The 19046-nt window shown below is 50.8% G+C and overlaps 1 protein-coding gene across 3 annotated transcripts in view; it reads left to right on the plus strand.

The window, feature by feature from the left end:
* Greb1 (growth regulating estrogen receptor binding 1) overlaps positions 1-19046 on the plus strand; it is a 122880-nt gene that overhangs the window by 80684 nt on the left and 23150 nt on the right. For 2 of the 3 annotated variants that reach the window (XM_046441276.2, XM_046441274.1), the window contains exons 8-17: positions 1661-1774; positions 2167-2310; positions 4496-4681; positions 5990-6340; positions 7446-7574; positions 8240-8368; positions 9243-9440; positions 10011-10191; positions 11519-11714; positions 13079-13215. In XM_046441276.2, coding sequence (XP_046297232.1) covers positions 1661-1774; positions 2167-2310; positions 4496-4681; positions 5990-6340; positions 7446-7574; positions 8240-8368; positions 9243-9440; positions 10011-10191; positions 11519-11714; positions 13079-13215 — 1765 coding nt within the window. The remainder of the gene's footprint in view (positions 1-1660; positions 1775-2166; positions 2311-4495; positions 4682-5989; positions 6341-7445; positions 7575-8239; positions 8369-9242; positions 9441-10010; positions 10192-11518; positions 11715-13078; positions 13216-19046) is intronic. The other variant, XM_046441277.1, reaches the window with a different exon arrangement.

A 19046-nucleotide genomic window follows, 5' to 3' on the forward strand; every position in this document is an offset into this window, starting at 1 on the left:
CTCAAATGCCAGATAATGGCCCTCTCTTCAGAGATGGTGTAAGAAATAGTTGGTCCATGCTGTACCAATGGTCACTCCGGGTGATATTTTGAAAGGGCTTATGGGCTTAGGGTCAGCTTGGAGTCATTTAGGGTTAAGCTTCCCAAAGTGGGGGAGTTCTCAGGTCTTCCACTCCAGGGCTCAGCTCAGGCCCCTTCTGCAGCGCTGAGGACCAGGCCACTAGGTTTGGTGGGAGCCCTTTCACTGTGTCTAGGATGGATGTGTGGAGATGGGAATGAAGATGATGGTCCTGCCTTAGGCGGGATGATGAAGGAGCCCACTGGTCTTAAAGCTCTTTGTAAACAAAATGCTTCATGTTTTTAACTTTTATTTTTAGTTGTAGATGGACACAATAGCTTTATTTTATTTAGTTAGGTTTTTAATGTGGTGCTGGGGATCCAACCCAGTGCTGTACACATGCTCGGCAAGCGCTCTACCACTGAGCCACGGCCCCAGCACTGCTTTAAACTTTTTACTCAGTTTATTTTATTATATTTTGATCAGTCTAAAGAAGAGGTAGAAATATTTGGGGGTTACTCCCAAGAGACTCTGAAGCAGTCATTCTCAAATTACAGTGGGCTTCAGAGTAACTGGGAGGCGGCCCAGGTGCCCTCTCTTACCGTCATTTCCACAGCTGTAACTCACAGAGAGGCTCAGGAGGGGCAGTTCTAAGGAACCTCAACAGGGCCAGTGTGACTCCTTCTCAGGTGAAACTGAGAATCAGGCTCCCAGGTGGCTAATCTCCACCCTGGCTGCAGGTTAGACTCTGCAGGGAGTTCCTAGTCGGGATGCCTGGGCTCCCTGTACTGAACTGGGGGAAAGAGAGTTTGCAAAGTTTTCAGGTGAGTTTAATGTGTATTTAGGATTGATTGAGAGCTCTGAATGTAGGGGACATTTTGTCAGATTGTTCAAGAAACTATGGCAACCCAATCTGGATATTTTGAATCCTTCACATACATAGCTTGAGTCATGAACATGCTGTTACCTGGAGTGGGCAGGAATGACTCATGAGCTGCAGTGGGTCCAGCTTCTCTCCTGGATTTTTTCCCTCATCTGAAATTAGTTTTCTAGGCGCCCTGCCTGGGGTGGGGGTTGGGTAGGCATTAGTCATCGGTGGATCAATACTGCCCTCGAGTGGTGATAGTGTGGTGGTGCATTGAATGCTGCGGTTGCTGGTCTACAAACATCCAACTCTTCAAAAATATGTTGCAATCTATATAACAATGATGGCAGTGATGATGAGGATGGTGGTGGCCGCCATTTATTGAGCCCCAACCCTCTGCTAGGTACACAAAGTGCATTGCTTATATTCTCTTTAGTCCTGATTGAACCACTTTTCAGAGTAGGTTTTATTATCCTGTTTTAAAGATGACAGAGTCTAGGTCAGAGATAAAGCTTAAACACATGCGTGACTTTAGTGTGGAACATTTATAAAAATGACAGGATGTTGCCTTTCACCTAGATACTTCCCTAGATACTTAGAATCTATTTTAAAACTGTGATTGTCTTTCTCCAAAGTCCCTCCACCAAAATACTAAATAAATGTTCTCTAAATCAGAAGAAAGTTGTATTAAGGCTCATTTCTGGTGACAGCCTAATCCATGCTCTGAATATTGTCTAGGTATCTTGCCAAACTCCGGACCCCCCAAAAAACGCCACAAAGGGTGGTCTCCAGAATCTCCATCAGCTACAGATGGCGGCTACCCTCAGAGCAGCGGGAATAGAGCTAAGTGCGGTAGGTGACTTGCCTTGCCAAAGCCCAGCTCTTGGGCGCCCATGGTGGTGTTGCTCCTGTGATGTGTATGTGCCCACTGTGTGTGGCGTTGGGGAGCAGGTTCAAGGGAGACAGACGCTGGCACGGCAAAAGGATTTCTGACTCATATGTCAGCTGTTTAACCAGGCCCAGGGTCCTGGAGAGCAGTCCCTGATCCCAGGGAAGTCTAAAAGGTGGCTTCTAGGCCACTCACTGGATGTGGAAGAGGAGGGGACCGGGTCATTTGGAGGGGGAGGGTGGTGCTGATGTGGGTATGGGTCAGTGGGCAGTTTTGTTCGCCGGCCTGACGTGGGGCTGGTTGGGTACGCCACCTCATCCCATGCATCTTCCTTACACTCTTGGCATATTCCTAGAGGGTGCAGGTGTGTCCTGTGTGCCTCAGGCTGGCTTGGTGGGACCAGCCTCAGTCTCCTTTCCCGTTGTGGCCTCTGGAGAACCAGTGTCGGTCCCTGACAACTTGCTGAAGATATGCAAGGCCAAGCCGGTGATATTTAAAGGCAAGTACAGCAGCGCACCCAGCTGTGGAGGTGGGAGGCTGGAAGAAGCCACCAGAGTCAGGCAAAACTGTGACCTGATTCCACACGTGTCCTCCCGAGACAAGCCTAACAGGGCGATGAAAGAAGGAAGCAGAGCCAGCTCCCAGGCTCCCCGATCACATGCCAGGGATTTCAGAGCTTGTTGGCTTTCCATAGCGGGCCCAAGCCCAGGGGTCTCACTCATGACAGCCCTATGATCGCTTGTTCACGTGTCCCTCCCCAGCTCAGCTCCCCGGAGGCCTCACCATGGTTAAAGGTACAGTGCAGAGTACCAGGGACCGGGAGAGGGACAGATCTATCCCTTGCTTCAGGGAGCGCTGGTCTGTGGCTGGTCCTGTCGTCACCCAGAGCCATTGTTTTTTTTTGTTTTGTTTTTTTTGAGTAGGCAACCTGACTCTGACTGGGCAAGGACAGCCCTGGCCACCACTGTACGAGCCTTAAACAAAATCAGATTTGATCTGTTTCACACCGTGGCTGACGTATACTACAGGAAGTAGATTTTTTACTTCCTCAAGGAAACCCCTTTCCAGTGAAGTCCGAGACCTTGAAATGGGAAACTGTATGAGGATTTAGGGGGTCTCACTTGCTGATGGTGCCCCAAGGGCAGTGTGCCGCATGTAGCTGCACACACGTGCGCGCGCGCGTGCTTGCGCTCACACGCAGGGCCTTGGGTACATTTGGTACCAGTCTACTGTTTACTAACAAAAGGCTCTTCTTCTTCTCCTTTTTTTTCCCTAAAACAAAGAAATATCCACTGCTCCAAAAAAACCACCCAAAAACCAAAACCAAAAAAAGGACATGAAAGTGAGGAAGTGGGGTACAAATCTGGGCTGTGGACTGGGCAGGAGGCAGGGCCTGTGGTTAGGGTGCTTCCCCGGGGCCCCGCTGGCTCACTGGCCAGCGTTCGGCTGATGTGTGTGTGCAGTTGGCGCTGAGAACACGGTGCTAGGTGAGGCTGGGGGCTCAGAGGTGTGGGCAGAGCTTCACCCACTCTGAGCCAGCAGCCCCAGAGAGGGGATCCCTGCGACACTTACGGGTCTCAGAGTGTGACCTCTTTTTCCTCTCATACGCTCTTCCCTCCACTTCCTCTGTATAAGCTGAGGCCCTCCCTGTGAAGCGCTTGCTCCTGGACTCCTGACCCTGCTGCCATGTATCCAAACCCCACCAGCTTCAAGGCCCAGCTGGCTCCCACGGCAGCTTTTCTGAGCCTCTTTTGGGACAAATGTCACATCCTTTTATGGTACTCTTTACATGGTCTCTAATAAGCCACCATGTGAGCATTGTGACCCTCCTATGTTCCCTGTCCAGTGACCCAGCACCACCCAGGGGCTCATCAGAGCTGTGAATTGGAGGTCCACCCCCTGAGAACTAGGCCCAGATTCTGCAACAGAAACCTGGTGGGGCTTGGCAAGTGTTGCTCAGGGACGTGACGTGTGTCTTGGGCCCCAGACTTACTCTGGAGCCTGGCACAAGACCTGTGACTAGGACCCGGTGGGATTCAGTAACAGTCATTGGGGAACACAGGGAACCTTCCCAGTGTGAGAGACCACACCCATTTACTTTTGGTACCTCAGCCACCCCACGAGCATCCATGTCTCTACCCCACTTTATAAAAGTGGGGACCCAGGCTTAGAGAGGCGAACTGCGCACACAGGGTCAAGAGACCCGTGATGGAGAAGAGGAGCTTTGACCCTGTTGGGCAGTTCTGCCCCTGAGAGTTGACATCAGAATGACGTTAGGTGAAGCCTTTGTCAAGGGCTGTCTGTTTCCCAGGACAGTGACATGTTTTCCTAACTCAGCTTCCCAGAGAGTCCCTGGGTGCCAGGAAGGCAAGGACTGGCAAGCAGCACCCACCAGAGACCCAGCAGGGCAGCACGTGAGGTGCCCCAAGGTCACTGATGAGGAGTGACATCGTGGTCACTGCTGTTGGCTCTGGGGGAGCTGCTCCTCTCTGTGCTTGGACTAAATGAACAGACGAGTGGTTGGTCATCGGAGGTCATGACTGTTGTCCTAGGTTCCAGGAGGGCAGAGCGGGATGGAAAGGGGCACTTGGGAGACCCCAGTCCACCTCGCTCGGAGACCCCGCGTGAGTGCAGCCGCAGCGCGCGGGAGGCTGGTTGCCAGGTGGCTGCTGTCTCTTTCCTAGGCCACGGGAACTTCCCCTACCTCTGTGGGAACCTGAGCGACGTGGTGGTCAGCCCCCTGTTGTACACCTGCTACCAGAATTCCCAGTCCATCTCCAGGGCGTACGAACAGCGAGGAGCCTCCAGCATCCAGCCCATCTCGGAGGAGATGCAGCTTCTGCTCACCGTCTACTACCTGGTCCAGCTGGGTGAGCCCCTTCTGCCATCGACTCACCACTCATCCCGAGGACCAGCTGTGCAGCTGGAGATGAAATGTGGGAGGACAGTAGGGCTCATGCAGTGGTCACCACACGGAGGGGTGGGAGAGAGCTGGGAGAGACCGTTCCCAGCCGTGCACCTGCTGTTCTAGGCACAGAGGCAGCAGGAGATAAGGCGCATGGCCCCAGGGGTGTTCCCATCTAGTCGGGGAGAAAGAAGCAGTGGGAATCGGGGAAGGCAGACGACGTGTGTGTCCGTGGGGCAATTTAGAGTCACCAAGAAGGGCCTGAGTATAGACCTGGACCCCGAGAAGAGCCTCCTGTGAAGAGCTGTGGAGGGAGCACAGGTGAGGGCCGTGGTAGGAGGAGGACAGGTGAGGGCCATAGGCCGGGGGGAGCACAGGTGAGGGTCATGGGAGGAGGAGGACAGGAGAGGGTCATGAGTCAGAGGACAGGTGAGGGCCATAGGCTAGGGGGAGCACAGGTGAGGGCCATGGCAGGAGGGCGCATAGGTGAGGGCCATGAGAGTCAGAGGACAGGTGAGGACCATGGCAGGAGGGAGCACAGGTGAGGGTCATGAGAGGAGAAGGACAGGTGAGGGCCATAGGCCAGGGGGAGCACAGGTGAAGGTCATAGACCAGGGGGAGCACAGATGAAGGTCATAGACCAGGGGGAGCACAGGTGAAGGTCATAGACCAGGGGGAGCACAGGTGAGGGCCATAGACCAGGGGGAGCACAGGTGAAGGCTATGGGAGGAGGAGCACAGGTGAGGGTCATGAGAGGAGGAGCACAGGAGAGGGTCGTAGGCCAGGTGGAGCACAGGTGAGGGCCATGGCAGGAGGGTGCATAGGTGAGGGCCATGAGAGTCAGAAGACAGGTGAGGGCCATGGCAGGAGGGAGCACAGGTGAAGGCTGTAGGCCAGGGGGGAGCACAGGTAAGGGCCATGGTACGAGGGAGCACAGGTGAGGGTCATGAGAGGAGGAGGACAGGTGAGGGCCATAGACCAGGGGGGAGTACAGGTGAAGGCTGTGGGAGGAGGAGCACAGGTGAGGGTCATGGGAGGAGGACAGTGAGGGCCATGGGCCAGGGGGAGCACAGGTGAGGGCCGTGGAGGAGGAGGACAGGTGTGGTTCTAGGCAGGAGGCAGGCTTCACGCCCTCCTGTGTTCTCAGCTGTTGCAGCCACTACTCCACAGTGACAGCCTCGGTTGTGTTATCCTAAGATGCCCCACACTGGGGTCAGGCTGCCCGTGCCCTACACCTCGCACACCCACTGACGTCTTCCACCTCCTTCCTCAGCGGCGGACCAGGTGCCTTTGATGGAGGACTTGGAGCAGATCTTCCTCCGCTCCTGGCGTGAGTCGCACCTGACTGAGATCCGGCAGTACCAGCAGGTGCCGTCCCAGCCCTACCCACCTGCGCCGAGCACCGCAGCGCCAGTGACCTCTGCGCAGCTGCCCTGGTTGGCTGGCCTGGCCGCCAGCTCCTGCAACGACAGCGTGCATGTCATTGAGTGTGCCTACTCCCTGGCCGAGGGCCTCTCCGAGATGTTCCGCCTGCTCATTGAGGGCAAACTCGCCAAGACCAACTACGTGGTCATCATCTGTGCCTGCCGGAACGCGGCCATCGACTCCTGTATTGCTGTCACTGGTGAGCTGGCCACCTCTTGGCTGGTGGGAAAACCAGCCACCTTGATTTCCCAGGCCCTGTCCTTGGTGGGTCCTTCCCTTTTGCCTTGGGGACCCTGTGTTTGCAAGAGCCGGTGATACCTGCAGTCTGCCAGGTATCACTTTGGAAGGCAGTCTGGTGCCCCGGCTCAAGGTCCAGAAGACGGGCTTCGCTAAAATTCCATTCCTGCTCTAGGGGGTGGTTAGCAGCTCCTGTTTCTTCCCTAGAAAGATTAGGGCCAATTTTGGGGCCCAAACCAGGTTGCAAACCTGGTTCCACCAAGTGCCCCGTATTGTGACTGACCATTCGCACCAAAATTCTGGTCCTTGGTGTCTTCATCAAATGGGGATAAGAACAATGGCCTTTGAGTATTTCTGGGGGTTAATGAGCCAGCTTGCTAATTAAGTGTAAAAATACTCTCTGAAAACCTGCTGTGCACGGCTATCACTCCAGGGGCTGGGCATCCAAGTGCCCTCCTGGAGTAAGGTCCTGGCTGGGAACCTGACACCAAATGCAGGCTCTTTTGAGTTGGTTCCTAGGTTCCTAGATGTTGAGTATTTTCAACCTGAGATTTTTGTCTCTATATGCCTAAAAAATGCACGTTGTTCCAATGTAGTGTCTCAGTTGCCATTAATATTCTTTGATCCTAAACTCATTTTTTACTAATTCTTCACCTGGATTTAAACAGCCATTCAGTAATAAACCTGGAGCCTCGGTGTGTGTCCACCACCCTTGTCTTGTGTCACCTGGCGGCAAGCCTGTGAGGCTGAGGCTGCTGTCAGTCACCCGGTACAGATGAGGTCCATAGGTCCAGAAGGGTAGGTGACCAGTCCAAGGTGATGCAGCTAGATGAAGGAGATGGTGGCATCCAAGGGTTTTCTATAAGTGACCTCAGCCTTTTGGGTCCCTTCTATTATCCCGTTACACTGGGACAGGGTGGTGTATGCCATCCTTTCATTTAACCTACAGGAGCACCTGCTTTTTGCCAGGTGTGGTGCTGGACTTGGGGTTGGGGAGAGACACCAAGGCAGGACCCTCTCTTCAAAGGTTCCAAACAGAGGCATAGAAGCTGTGGTTTGTTTTCCAGGAAAATACCAAGCCCGGATTCTTTCTGAGAGCCTCCTCAGCCCAGCGGAGTACCAGAGGGAAGTCCACTACGAGCTGGTGACGGGGAAGGTGGACTCCTTGGGGGCCTTTTTTAGCACCCTCTGTCCAGGTAGGCTTGAGAGGCTGGTGCAGAAGGTTACATTGAAAAGACAGGAGTAAATGTGGAGGGGGATAATGTGTGCCCGCGTCGTACCTGTGGCCTCCCGAGGCTGAGCACGGTGCGCTGTGGTCCCCGTCTGTGCACTGGTGCTGACCTTCCTTTCCTTTTCCCACTGGGGCTATGGTTTCTGGCTATCTCTTCCTGCTGGGGCTGTAGGGTTCTCCTCTGTCACTCCTGGGAAAGTGCTTACTGTCTTAGTGCTCCTTCCCCCCACCTCGGCCACTCCACGTCCCAAACTGCCAGAGGCCTCTCCCTGGAGAGCTCTTCCTGTGTGTCTGGTGCTGCCAGCACCTGCCCCTCCAGCCCCTGCCTGGTTTCCCTGTCCCCCTAGGGAGCTTTATACCCTCTCCTCTTCGGGAGCAGCTTGGGACCCTGCCTCTCTGTCCTTTAGGGCTCCCTCTTACTCTGCCTGCACCTGCCTTGCCATGGCACAGTGGACGTGGTGAACATACCTGTGTCCTCACTGGGCTGTGGACTCCTTGATAGGACGGCCATGTCTCCGTTCCCATTACCTGGGCCTCAGGAAGGCACCAGGCACACGGAAGCTGGTCCAGGGGTGCTTCCTGAGCTCCATGAGAGGGGAGGCCCACTTCTGTTTGTTCTGTCTCGGGCAGAGGGGGACATGGACATTCTACTGGACAAATTCCATCAGGAAAATCAAGGCCATGTTTCTTCCTCGCTCCCTGCCTCCTCTGTCACTCAAGCAGCAGCCCTGGATGTCAGTGGGACACCTGTGTGCACAAGTGAGTGATGGGGGGGGCACAGGTGACACAGTGAGTGATGGGGGAGGGGATGGGGAGGCACAGGTGACACAGTGAATGATGGGGAGGGGACAGGTGACACAGTGAGTGATGGGGAGGCACAGGTGACACAGTGAATGATGGGGAGGGGACAGGTGACACAGTGAGTGATGGGGAGGCACAGGTGACACAGTGAGTGGTGGGGAGGGGACAGGTGACACAGTGAGTGATGGCGAGGCACAGGTATGTGTAGTGGTGATGGAGGAAGCTGGGGTTGGGTCTGCACTGGTGAAGCTGCACTCACAGGGCTCTGGGAGCTTTGAGGAGGTGACATCCAGGTGCTTATGGAAGGTGGGGCATCTCCTTAGAGTCAGAGTTGACCAGGGCCTGATTTGAACTTGGGTCTTTAAAGCAACACCTTCTTTCCTCCTGCAACCTCATCTGGGACCGCTCCTGAGGTGGTACCTTGCTCTGGGCCACTTTCCTTCCCATCAATGCTTGGTTGGGATTTTTAATCTACATTGAGTTCTGAGGAGCTGTGAGAGTTTCCTTCCTTCCTGGGGAGCTTGCAGACTTCTTCCAAAGTCCAGCTACACTGTCACCTCCGGGTGCTGCCCTCGTCCCCTCCTCCAGCAGAGTTGTCACTTCTTTGTTTCCTGGGCTCTTGGCTCATGCTGGCATTGTTAAGGAAGAGAGATGCGTTGCTGATTCCCTGGCACACAGCTGAGAGTGGCACTGGGCAGATGTGATTCCCCCTTCCCGCCCTGGGCGGGGCTTGGCCTCCCCAGGACTGGGGCTCACTCCTTGTCTCCGTAGCCAAGGGCCCGCAGTAGCCGTCTGCTCTGGGCTCACCTGGCGCCTGGGGCTCTGGCTGCAGGTTGCCACCTGGAGCCGCGTGGCGTCCGGCCCTTCCAGCTGGCAGTGGCCCAGAAGCTCCTCTCCCACGTGTGCTCGATCGCGGACTCCAGCACCCAGAACCTGGACTTGGGCTCCTTTGAGAAGGTGGACTTTCTAATTTGCATTCCGCCCTCGGAAGTGACCTACCAGCAGACCCTGTTCCATGTCTGGCATTCAGGTATGGGGCCTTTGGGGGACGTGAGGCCTGGGGGAGGAGCTCTTCTCTCCCTAAACTCACATTTGGGTGTGAACAGCGTCCTTTGCTATTAAAAAGATGAACGACTATTATTGCCCCAGTTGTACACATCATGAAATTAATGCTCAGCAATGTGACCTGCCCAAGAGTTTAGAATCTGTTCAAGGTAGAACCAGGGCCTGAACCTTCTCTGTGTTCCTTGAGCCAATGACTTAACATTTTCCCTGATGTCTCAACTCCATGCAGTCACTCTTAGTGGCACGATGTAGCATTCAGACTGAGAAGTGGCCTTGCTGGATGTGGCACTTGTGCCTCCTCTTTGGTCTCACCTGGTTTCATGGAGCCTGCTTGGCTGTGCCCCAGGTGGCTGCCATGCACACAGCCAAGCCCCTCCCCCACCCATGCAGAGCAGTTTCAGGAGGGCCCTCTGCTCAACTGTCTCTGCAGTGCACACCCCTGCAGCCTGGGGCCTGCCATGTGGGAGACGGTCATCTGTTGTCTGCAGGAACCAGCTGCAGTGTTGGAGCTGCTGACGTGTTCGCTGTGTTGCAGGTGTTTTACTGGAGCTTGGCCTGGAAAAGGAGCCCATGACCAAGCAGCGGGTGGAGCAGTACGTTCTGAAGCTAGATGCAGAGGCGCAGACGAGATTCAAGGCCTTTCTGCAAAACTCCTTCCAGAACCCGCATACGCTCTTTGTGCTAATCCACGATCACGCCCACTGGGATCTTGTGAGGTCAGACCAAATGGTCATTGGCAGTTGACACGTTCTTCCTTCAAAATATGGATGACACTTGGGGCCGAGGGAAGGGGTCTGCTGGGGCTTGGTATTTGTAGGCAGGTGCCATGGTGCTTTCTAGAATCTTAGAGCCAGGTGTTGTCTCAGGGATCACCTAGCACATTGTGGTAGCTGAGGGCTGGAAAGAGAAACATCGGCTCAGGGTCCGGGCTGGGGCAGGGGTTACTGGCAGAGCTGGCGGGCAGTCAGGGTCCCTGAATTGCAGCCTGTCACATTTTCTCCATGACCCACTGGCAACAAGCAGCCACACTGGTGCATGTTGGGGAAGGGGTCCTCAAAGGAGAAGCCCCAGCCCCACCCCTCTGTGATGGAGGCTCTGCAACTCCAGGACCATGGATCATGGCTGGTGCCCACCCTTCCTGAGGGCAATTTTACTCAATTAGAATGAATGTCAACCCAGATGAATTTCAGGTAGGTCAGCCAGAAGTTGCAGGGCCTGCTGGTTGTTCACTGGGAAGGGTCATTTCTGGGGCCTTGACCTTGGGGTTATGCAGGTAGGTATTACTCTGAGTTGGGTGAGGGCCACAGAGCTAGGGTGGCCAGGGCATGGAGGATCACATAGGTCAAAGGTTGATAATCCATCATCTGGATGTGGGTTTGGTGAATCTGATTATTCTGCAATGATAAAAAAAGCTATCTGTAAATCTTCATTTGGGGGTAGATTTCTCAAGAGTGGCTTCCTGCCACCCAAAAAGTGAAGCACTGATTCTTCTCTCTCCTCTGGATTTACAGAGGAGGATCCTGAGGCCATTCCTCACTGCAAAGCCAAGCTGGGCCTGTCTATCAGACCCCTGGCCCAAAAGTTCCCCGTTCCTGTCCCTGTAGTGCTCTACATTTGCCATTTTCTCTCCTCCATGGATCAGTTACACTCAGTAGGACTTTAGGAGGCTCATCTGGCCCCTGAGCTCCTTCCTCACCTGCATCGCCATCGCCTCCTGAAGGAGATGGTACACAGCCAAGTTGGGCCAAAGGTGGACAGTGGGCACTCCTGGGTACGAGTCACTATTACAAGGTAGACGCATTATGTATCCTGTGAGAATCCTCTACAGTCACCCCACCCATCCAGCTTTCCACAAGGAAGGAGTGTCAGGGTTCCCTGACAGGTGTCTGAAGTCCAAGCATTTTTCTTTTTCTGGTCGTGAGCAGAGCCATAAGCTTCAGCTTCAGGCACAGTTAGGGGCTAGTTGTAAATGTGTAACTGCTTTGTCCTTATAGACTTGCAAAGCTGCAGGAGTAATGCTGTCTTTCTCCTTCCCCCCCTCAGTAGCGCTGTTCATAACCTCTATTCTCAAAGTGACCCTCCTGTGGGACTGGTGGACCGACTACTCAACTGCAGGGAGGTGAAGGAAGCCCCCAACATCGTGACCCTTCACGTGACTTCTTTCCCTTACGCGCTGCAGACACAACACACCCTCATCAGCCCCTACAACGAGATCCACTGGCCCCTCTCCTACAGTAACGTGAGTGCTGCTGGGCCTGGAATGCTTGAGGGTGGAGAGATCGCGTTTAGCCAAAGTCTGGACTGGTGTGGTTGGAGGGATGAGTGGGCTCCAGCTCTGTCGATCCTCAACCAAGGGTTAGTTTTAAAGCCTTCTTGGTATTTTTTGGAAAACTTCCTCAAGTCTGTCACTTTGCGCCCATCTTAGTTACATAGTACAGTGCTTGGCACTTTGTCCCCTCATCGCTGTGAGCAGCCTTTGAACACTTGCTTTCATGGCATGGGATAAAGATGTTGGAAATCAAGCTTGGGGGCTCTGGGGATTTGGGCTCCGTGCAGAGCACCTCTGTGCCTAGCTTGCAGCCTTGGAGATGCTCCTGTTTTTCCTATCTCCAGTTCCTAGGCAGCCACGCTCCAAATCTCCTTCCTCAAACTGAGCATACACCCTCCAACCTTTGCTTATCACCTGCATTTTCTCATCAGAGTGGAAGACCAAACAGTTCTGGTAGTTTGAGGATTCTGGGTGGTTGGATTCTAGCTATTTACACAAGGACTAAGTCATCCTAGAATTCTGGATTTCTTCAGGGTTCTTCAGTCATCAGAGCACTTCATGCTGATGCTCACCTTCAGACCTGTGGGCTCCCCCCCAGTGAGGTCGCAGCCACTGTTGACATGGCCCTTGCCATGGACCCTACCTGCTTCTGCCTTTGAGCACATGCAAGTGCAGGTGCTGAGAAGGTTTCTGATGGACCCTCGGGAATGTGGCTCGGGTTTGCCACTTGCCTGAGACCATGGTGGACCCATGCTATGACCCAGCTGCTGGACCCCTGGCCTTGGCCCTGAGCCACCCTATTTGAGGATAGAACCCACACCTTTGTGTTTCAAACCGTCTTCTCGGCTGTTTTTCTGCTCTGAAGTTTGAGAAGCTCTGATGTTGGTTTGGGAGGAGTTTTATGTCAATGTAAGATTGGTAGATAAATGTGTTTTTTTTTTCCCCTCCTGATTTTAATGGCAAAAGAATACAAAAGAATTGATTCATCTGTTCCTAAAACCAAATTAAAATTGTGGAAAAAATTTTTAACAAAGAAATTTACATGTTTAAAAAAAGAAAAAGAAAGATTGAGTTTTCTCCCTGTTGAAGATAATGGGGCCAAAAGAATGGGAAACTCCGTGGATGGGGTGCACCATCCCTGAAGAAGGGCTGCAGGGTGATGTTTCCAAGGTGACCCCGGGGACGGCAGCCAGCGCAGTCTAGTTCAAGGTGCCAGTCCAAGTTGTCCAGAGGCCTGGGCTGTGATCCCGGCCCTTCCCTGCAAGTGCAGCCTTTGAGTGACTGACGCTCGTGTCTGTTTTAGGGTGAGTGACTGATGCTCATGTCTGTTTTAGGGAGTGGACTTGTACCATGAAAATAAGAAGTACTTCGGGCTGTCGGAGTTCATTGAATCCACCCTTTCAGGACACAGCCTTCCCTTGCTCAGATATGATAGCTCCTTTGAGGCCATGGTTACTGCTTTAGGAAAAAGGTACGTGTCTCTCTTCAAAGTTCTGAGAAGTGCTTCTGGCTTACTGTGATGTGTGTACGGCCAGTCAGGGAGTTCCAGGAAGAAAGTATGTGTCCCTCCCTCCCTGGTGACTAGGTTTCTCTGTTAGAGGGACCCTGGTTTATTTCTTCTGTGTTTGAATCACGTTGGGTCAGTGATGTCTTGGTCAGACTGCAAAAAATATTAGAGATAAGAATGGGCAAATATATTCTGGAATGTGGGCCTGTGTGTACATCAATGGTGGCAGGAGAGTGGGAGGCAAAGTACCAGAAGGCTTGGAGAGTGGCCTCACAGCTGCCTTTGGTCTTTATTTCAACAAGCATCATCTAGTGAACGGTCTCTTGTGCTCTTCATCCTGTTTGGTCCTCACCCCGTCCCTGAGCCAGCTGCTGTTACAATCCCCATCTCACAAATGAAGAAACTGAAGCTCAGGTGCCATAGCTTTTTCAGGCCAAAGGTCTAGCAAGTGGCAGAGGAGAGGGAGAACCCAGAGTGAGCCTGGCTCTACAGTCAGCCCCGTTAACCCTGTCACAAGAGACCTCTTTTTACAGATGAGGAGACTGAGGGCAGAGGCAGAGTCTGCGTAGACCCAACATCTACAGGGTCTACGCCTTGTGTTCTCTGACTGCCTGATGACGTCACAGCCTACCCCTTGCGCTCTCTGGGCTGTCTGATGATGTCCACAGAGCCTACACCTCATGAGCCGGCTATGTTCTCTGGACTGTCTGATTCAGAACAAAAATGAGTGGCTCTGCTTCTCCCTGCGCCCATGTGTCTCCCTTGCTTAGGGATCAAGATAGACATGTTTCTCCAGTTGTGTTCCTAGGTACACTTCTTTGGCTGGATACTAATAGCTTTTAAGCCAGGAGGGGTTCCGTGGCCACACGTGTTGGAGAAACGTTATGGTTAACAATAGGATTTCTTCTCATATGAATCCTCAGAGCTGTCTGCCCATGCATGCCCTTGGTCTCCAGAGGCTGGCAAGTCCAGAACCTCTTGGGATCAGTGTTCCCCAGAACACCCTTGGAGGAACTGAACCTCTTTGCTACCTTCAGTTCTGTGATGCTAATGGAGATGAATGAGGCTGCTCTCCTGCTCCCGGGCTGGCCACTGAGCTCTCATAAGCTCCCTGGGTGAAGAGGCCCACTGAGAGCTTACACACTTGTGGGGACTGGCCTTTGCCTGCTCCGCCTCTCCTGCAGCAGGCCTGAACTGAGTGCAGAGTGTGCGGTAGACCTCGGGTTCAGAATCCCATGTTTGTTACCCACAACAATCCTCTCTATAGCACAGGAACTATTATCACCATATTATAGATGAAACTGAGACTCAGGCAGGTTAGGTCACTTGTCCAGGGTCATGTGGGCAATTTGTAGTGAAACTGGACCCAGACCCTGGTCACTTGACTCCAAAACCACATCACCACTAAGCCACACTGACCAAGGTCTCACAGCTAGTAAAAAGCCAGACTCTGACCACTGTATCCACACATCTGGGTTCTGCCCTTCATTAGTTTTAACCTTGAGCAGGTCATTTAACCTGCTGAACCTCAATGCCCTGACCTGTAGAGTGAATCTTCTTTCCTGATGGCTTCTTACAAGGGTTTAACAGGCTCAGTAGCAGGTGCATGTGGACAGCTTGGGCTTCGGTGTCTGAGTCTCGGTTCTGCCCCTCTTCTCGCTTCCCCTCTGCTGACCTAGAAGCATATGTGCCACTCAGAGTTTACATTTCTGTTTCAGGGAGTAAGGAGAGAATGCCAACCCTTGGAATGTTGGGGTGTGTGCACTCTTAGGACCTCCTAGGAATCCTTTAGCTCAACCACCTCACTTTACAATTATGGGAACGGAAGCCCAGAGAGGGAGCATGTTTGGCCCAAGTTCACGTGGCCGTGTGTGGCAACCCAGACTGAAGGCAGGTCTGGGGTTCTTTCCACTGGGCTAAGCTACCCTGCCTAGGAATCATCTATTTGGAAAACTCTCCTGAAACTGGCCAATAGAAGGAGATGAAGATGAGACACAGAGGTCACTGTTCTTGCCACTACGTGCCCGTCCAGGCTGTTAGCTGGCCATGTGTCCCAGACACCTGTACGAGGCTGGGAAACCTGCTTGTGGGAAGGACTAGAGATCGGACACAGACCTCTGTGACTTAAAAGTAAAATATGGAGACATCTAGCAGTTTTTTCCTAGTGTTGTCTGTGCAGCACCCTGTTAGGGCCAACCACGGAGGCTCAAGGATGAGCCAGGCTGGCCCCGTGGCTGTGCCTGACAGGTGGCAGCTGTTTGGAGCTGTGTAGCAGTGGCCATGTCCCATGGGCTTGTCTTGTTCCAAATCACAGCTTCACTGAGGAATAGCTGACATCCAGGGAACCACACCTGCTTAAGTCATTCAGTGAGTTTTGGCCTTTGTACGCATTGGGAAGACCTCACCATTCCCTCTGCCCCTTGCAGTTCCTCCCTCCTGCCTGCTGCGCCTCGCACAAGTGTGCATTTCCTAGAGTTGTATGAAAAGGGAATCGTAAGGCAGGTGCTCTGTGGGTCTGGCTTTTCCTACACCGGGCCGTGATGTTGCTGGATCAGTAGTTCCTTTCTGCTGGTATCCAGAGTTCAAGGCTGTTGAATGGTTATATATAGTTCACTTACTCGCTGGCTATTAAGCATTTACTTTATTTCTCAGTTTTGGCTATTCCACACGAAGCTTCTAGGAACATGTGCAAGGTTTTGTTTAGACATATGCTTTCATTTCTCTTGGGTAAATACTTAGTGGTAGAATGACTGTGTTATGTGGTAGGTATGTGTTTAACTATTTCCTGTATTTTGTTTAATTTAATTTTATTTATTTTTGGATTGAACCCAGGGGCACTCAACCACTGAGTTACATCCCTAGATTTTTTTTTTTTTTTAATGTTTTGAGGCAGGTTCTTGATAAGTTGCTCAGACTGGCCTTGAACTTGTGGTCCTCCTGCCTCGGCCTCTGACTAACTTGGATTATGGGCATGCAGCATCTAACTTTTATTTATTTATTTTTTAACCAACTGCTCAATTGCTTTCCAAAGTGATTCATTTGACATTCCCACCAGCCATGTGTGTGGGAGTTCCAGAGCTTCACATTTTCCTAGCATGTGTGTGGTCCATCTTTTTATTTAGTGTTAGCCATTCTAGTTGGTATGAAATGATAATTCATTGTGGTTTTAATTTGAATTTCTCCAGTGACTAATGGCATTTATCTGCCATTTGTGACACTTTGGTGTCTCTGGGTGAATTGACCCTCTCATGACTAATGAAATAATCCAAATATTCTTTGCTTCAAAATCTACTCTAAAACTAATAGAGTTACTCTGGCTTTCTTTTGATTAGTGTTAGCATAGATTATTACATCCTGTCCTTTAACTTTAAGCCCACTTGTATCTTTCTTTGTATTTGAAGTTGATTCCGTATAGTCAGTTTATTATAGGATCTTTCTATTTATCCAGTCTGACAATCTCTACCCTTTAGTTGAGATAGTCCATTTATATTTAATGTGGCTAGATCTTGTACCATCTGTTTTTCATAATCTCTCATTTTCTCTCTCTCTGTTTCAACTCTGTGTTGTGATTTTCAGTGGTTGCTTCATAATTACAATATATATCGTTAACTTGTTGTAGTCTGTTTTCAAGTGATGTGTATAATGTAAGATCCTTAAAACTGTACCAGGCATTTCCATTTCTCGCCTCCAAGTTTTCTACTTTTTGTTATGAATGTTATAAACTTTACAATTTTTTTTTGCTTTAGTCAGTCCATAATCTTTTGAAGCTATTAAAATGTGACAAAACCCTCTTTTATATTTTCTCACATGCTCTTGCTGGGGTTCTTCATCCCTGTGTGTAGACTTGGTTTCCATCTGGTATCACGTTCCTTCTCTTTAGAGGACTTCTTTTAGCATTTCTCGTGGGGTAGGTCTGTTGCTGATGAATTCTTTCACATTTTGTGTGTCTGAAAAAATTTTATTTTGCTTTGCTGGGGATTAAACCCGTCTTTGCGTGCACACGAGCATGAGTTCTACCGCAGAGCTCCACCCCAGCCCGTGTTTTGCCTTGCTTTTGAAAGATAACATTCTGGTTTGGATTTTCTTTTTGTTTTGCTTTTTGGGGGGCATCAGGGATGTGGCTTCCTTGTCTTCTGACATGTTGTTTAAAACGAGCCATCTGCCTTTTCCTCGCCTTCAAGTTTCTCTCTAAAGAATGCTTCCCCTGCCCCACCCCCATCTGCTTTAAAGAAACTTGAATTTATCTCTGGTTTTAAGCAATTTGATTAAGATGTCTTTGCGTAGTCTTCATGCTTTTTGACTTGAGTTGATTGAGTTTTCATCTAATACGAAAAAATTTCAGCCTTATTTTTTCTAAAAGTTCCCCTGCTTCCCAGGATGCTCAGAGCTGTCCTGTGGCTTGCTAAGGCCTCATTATTCCTTTCTGTTTCATTTTAGTTTCTATTGCCACATTTTCAAGTTTATCAAATTTTTCTACATTGTTTAATCTGATGTCCACCCTATGCAGTTATTTTTACTTTTTACATAGGCAGAGTATTTTAGGACAACATTCCTAAGAGAAAAAAGACAATTTCAGGCAGCAGGTGCATTGATGAGCTGATGTATCGCTGTGTTTGTTTGTGGGTCAGGACTCAAGGGTACAAGTAACAGAAACCCAGTTTGAGCTCTGTTGGGGGAAAAGGGTGATGTCTTGACTCATGGAATAAGTTCGAAGAAACCGTAGAACAGCAGGGCTGCACCTGCTTTCAGGAACAGGTTAAGTGAGGTGTGCAGACAGTCCCAAGAACACGTTGCCTTGTCTGTGGCATCTCCGTTGGCTTCGTGGTGTGTCTCGAACACCAGCCTCTTCCATGTGCTAAAAATATCACCCCTGGTCACCACTGAACCCCAATCTCCAGCTTCCAGAGAGAACTGATTTGTTTTCTTATTTTGAAAAATATCAAGGAAAAACCAGGCCCCGTCCTGGGTCATGTTCCCTGAGCCAACTGATTGTGGCTGGTAGGGAAAGGTCATCCAAAAAATAGTGGCTTCCATGAAAATCCAGATCCACTTTATCTTCTGTCTCAGACACATGGTTTCCATTTCAAGAATTGGATTTGTGGTTTTTTTTTTTAAGTATCTCCACTTAACATATTGAATATTTTTTAAACATAAGTGATTTAGTTACACTATTTGTTTTATTGTTTTGTCTGCTCTGCCGTCTCTGCATCACTTGTGAGTCATTTCTATGGATTGACCCCCACCATGTGTTTTTACTATGGATTATATTTTCCTGCTTATTTGTATATCTGGTAATTAATTTTTTTTTGTAGTTGTAGATACCCAGCATGCCTTTATTTTCTTTGTTTTATTTTTATGTGGTCCTGAGCATAAAACCCAGTGCCTCACATATCCTAGGCAAGTGTTCTGCCACTGAGTTACAGCTCTAGCCCATATCTGGTAATTTTTGAGAAGATGCCAGACATTATGAACTTAAACTTGTTGGGTGTTGATGTTTCATTCCTGTTACTCTTGAGTTTTCAGTTATTTGGAAACAGTTTGATAATCCTTTCAGGTCTTGATCGTAAGCTTTGCTAGGCTGCAGCAGCATGCTACTTATCTAGTATTTAGTCCCCTACTAAGAAGCAAAACCTCTGTGTATCCTCTACAAGGTTCCCCAGCTCAGGTCTTCCTATTGGTAGTGACTACAGGAACCAGTCCTAGCCCTGTGTGGGCTTGAGGCATTGTTAAGTTGTTAGCATCCAAAGAAACTCTTTTCTTACCTCGGGTAGTTTCCTTACATGTTTGCACTGATT

The sequence above is a fragment of the Marmota monax genome, unplaced genomic scaffold (genome assembly GCF_021218885.2).
Source record: "Marmota monax isolate L192 unplaced genomic scaffold, Marmota_monax_Labrador192_F-V1.1 WCK01_AAM20220418_F8-fsc00010, whole genome shotgun sequence".
NCBI lineage: Eukaryota > Metazoa > Chordata > Mammalia > Rodentia > Sciuridae > Marmota > Marmota monax.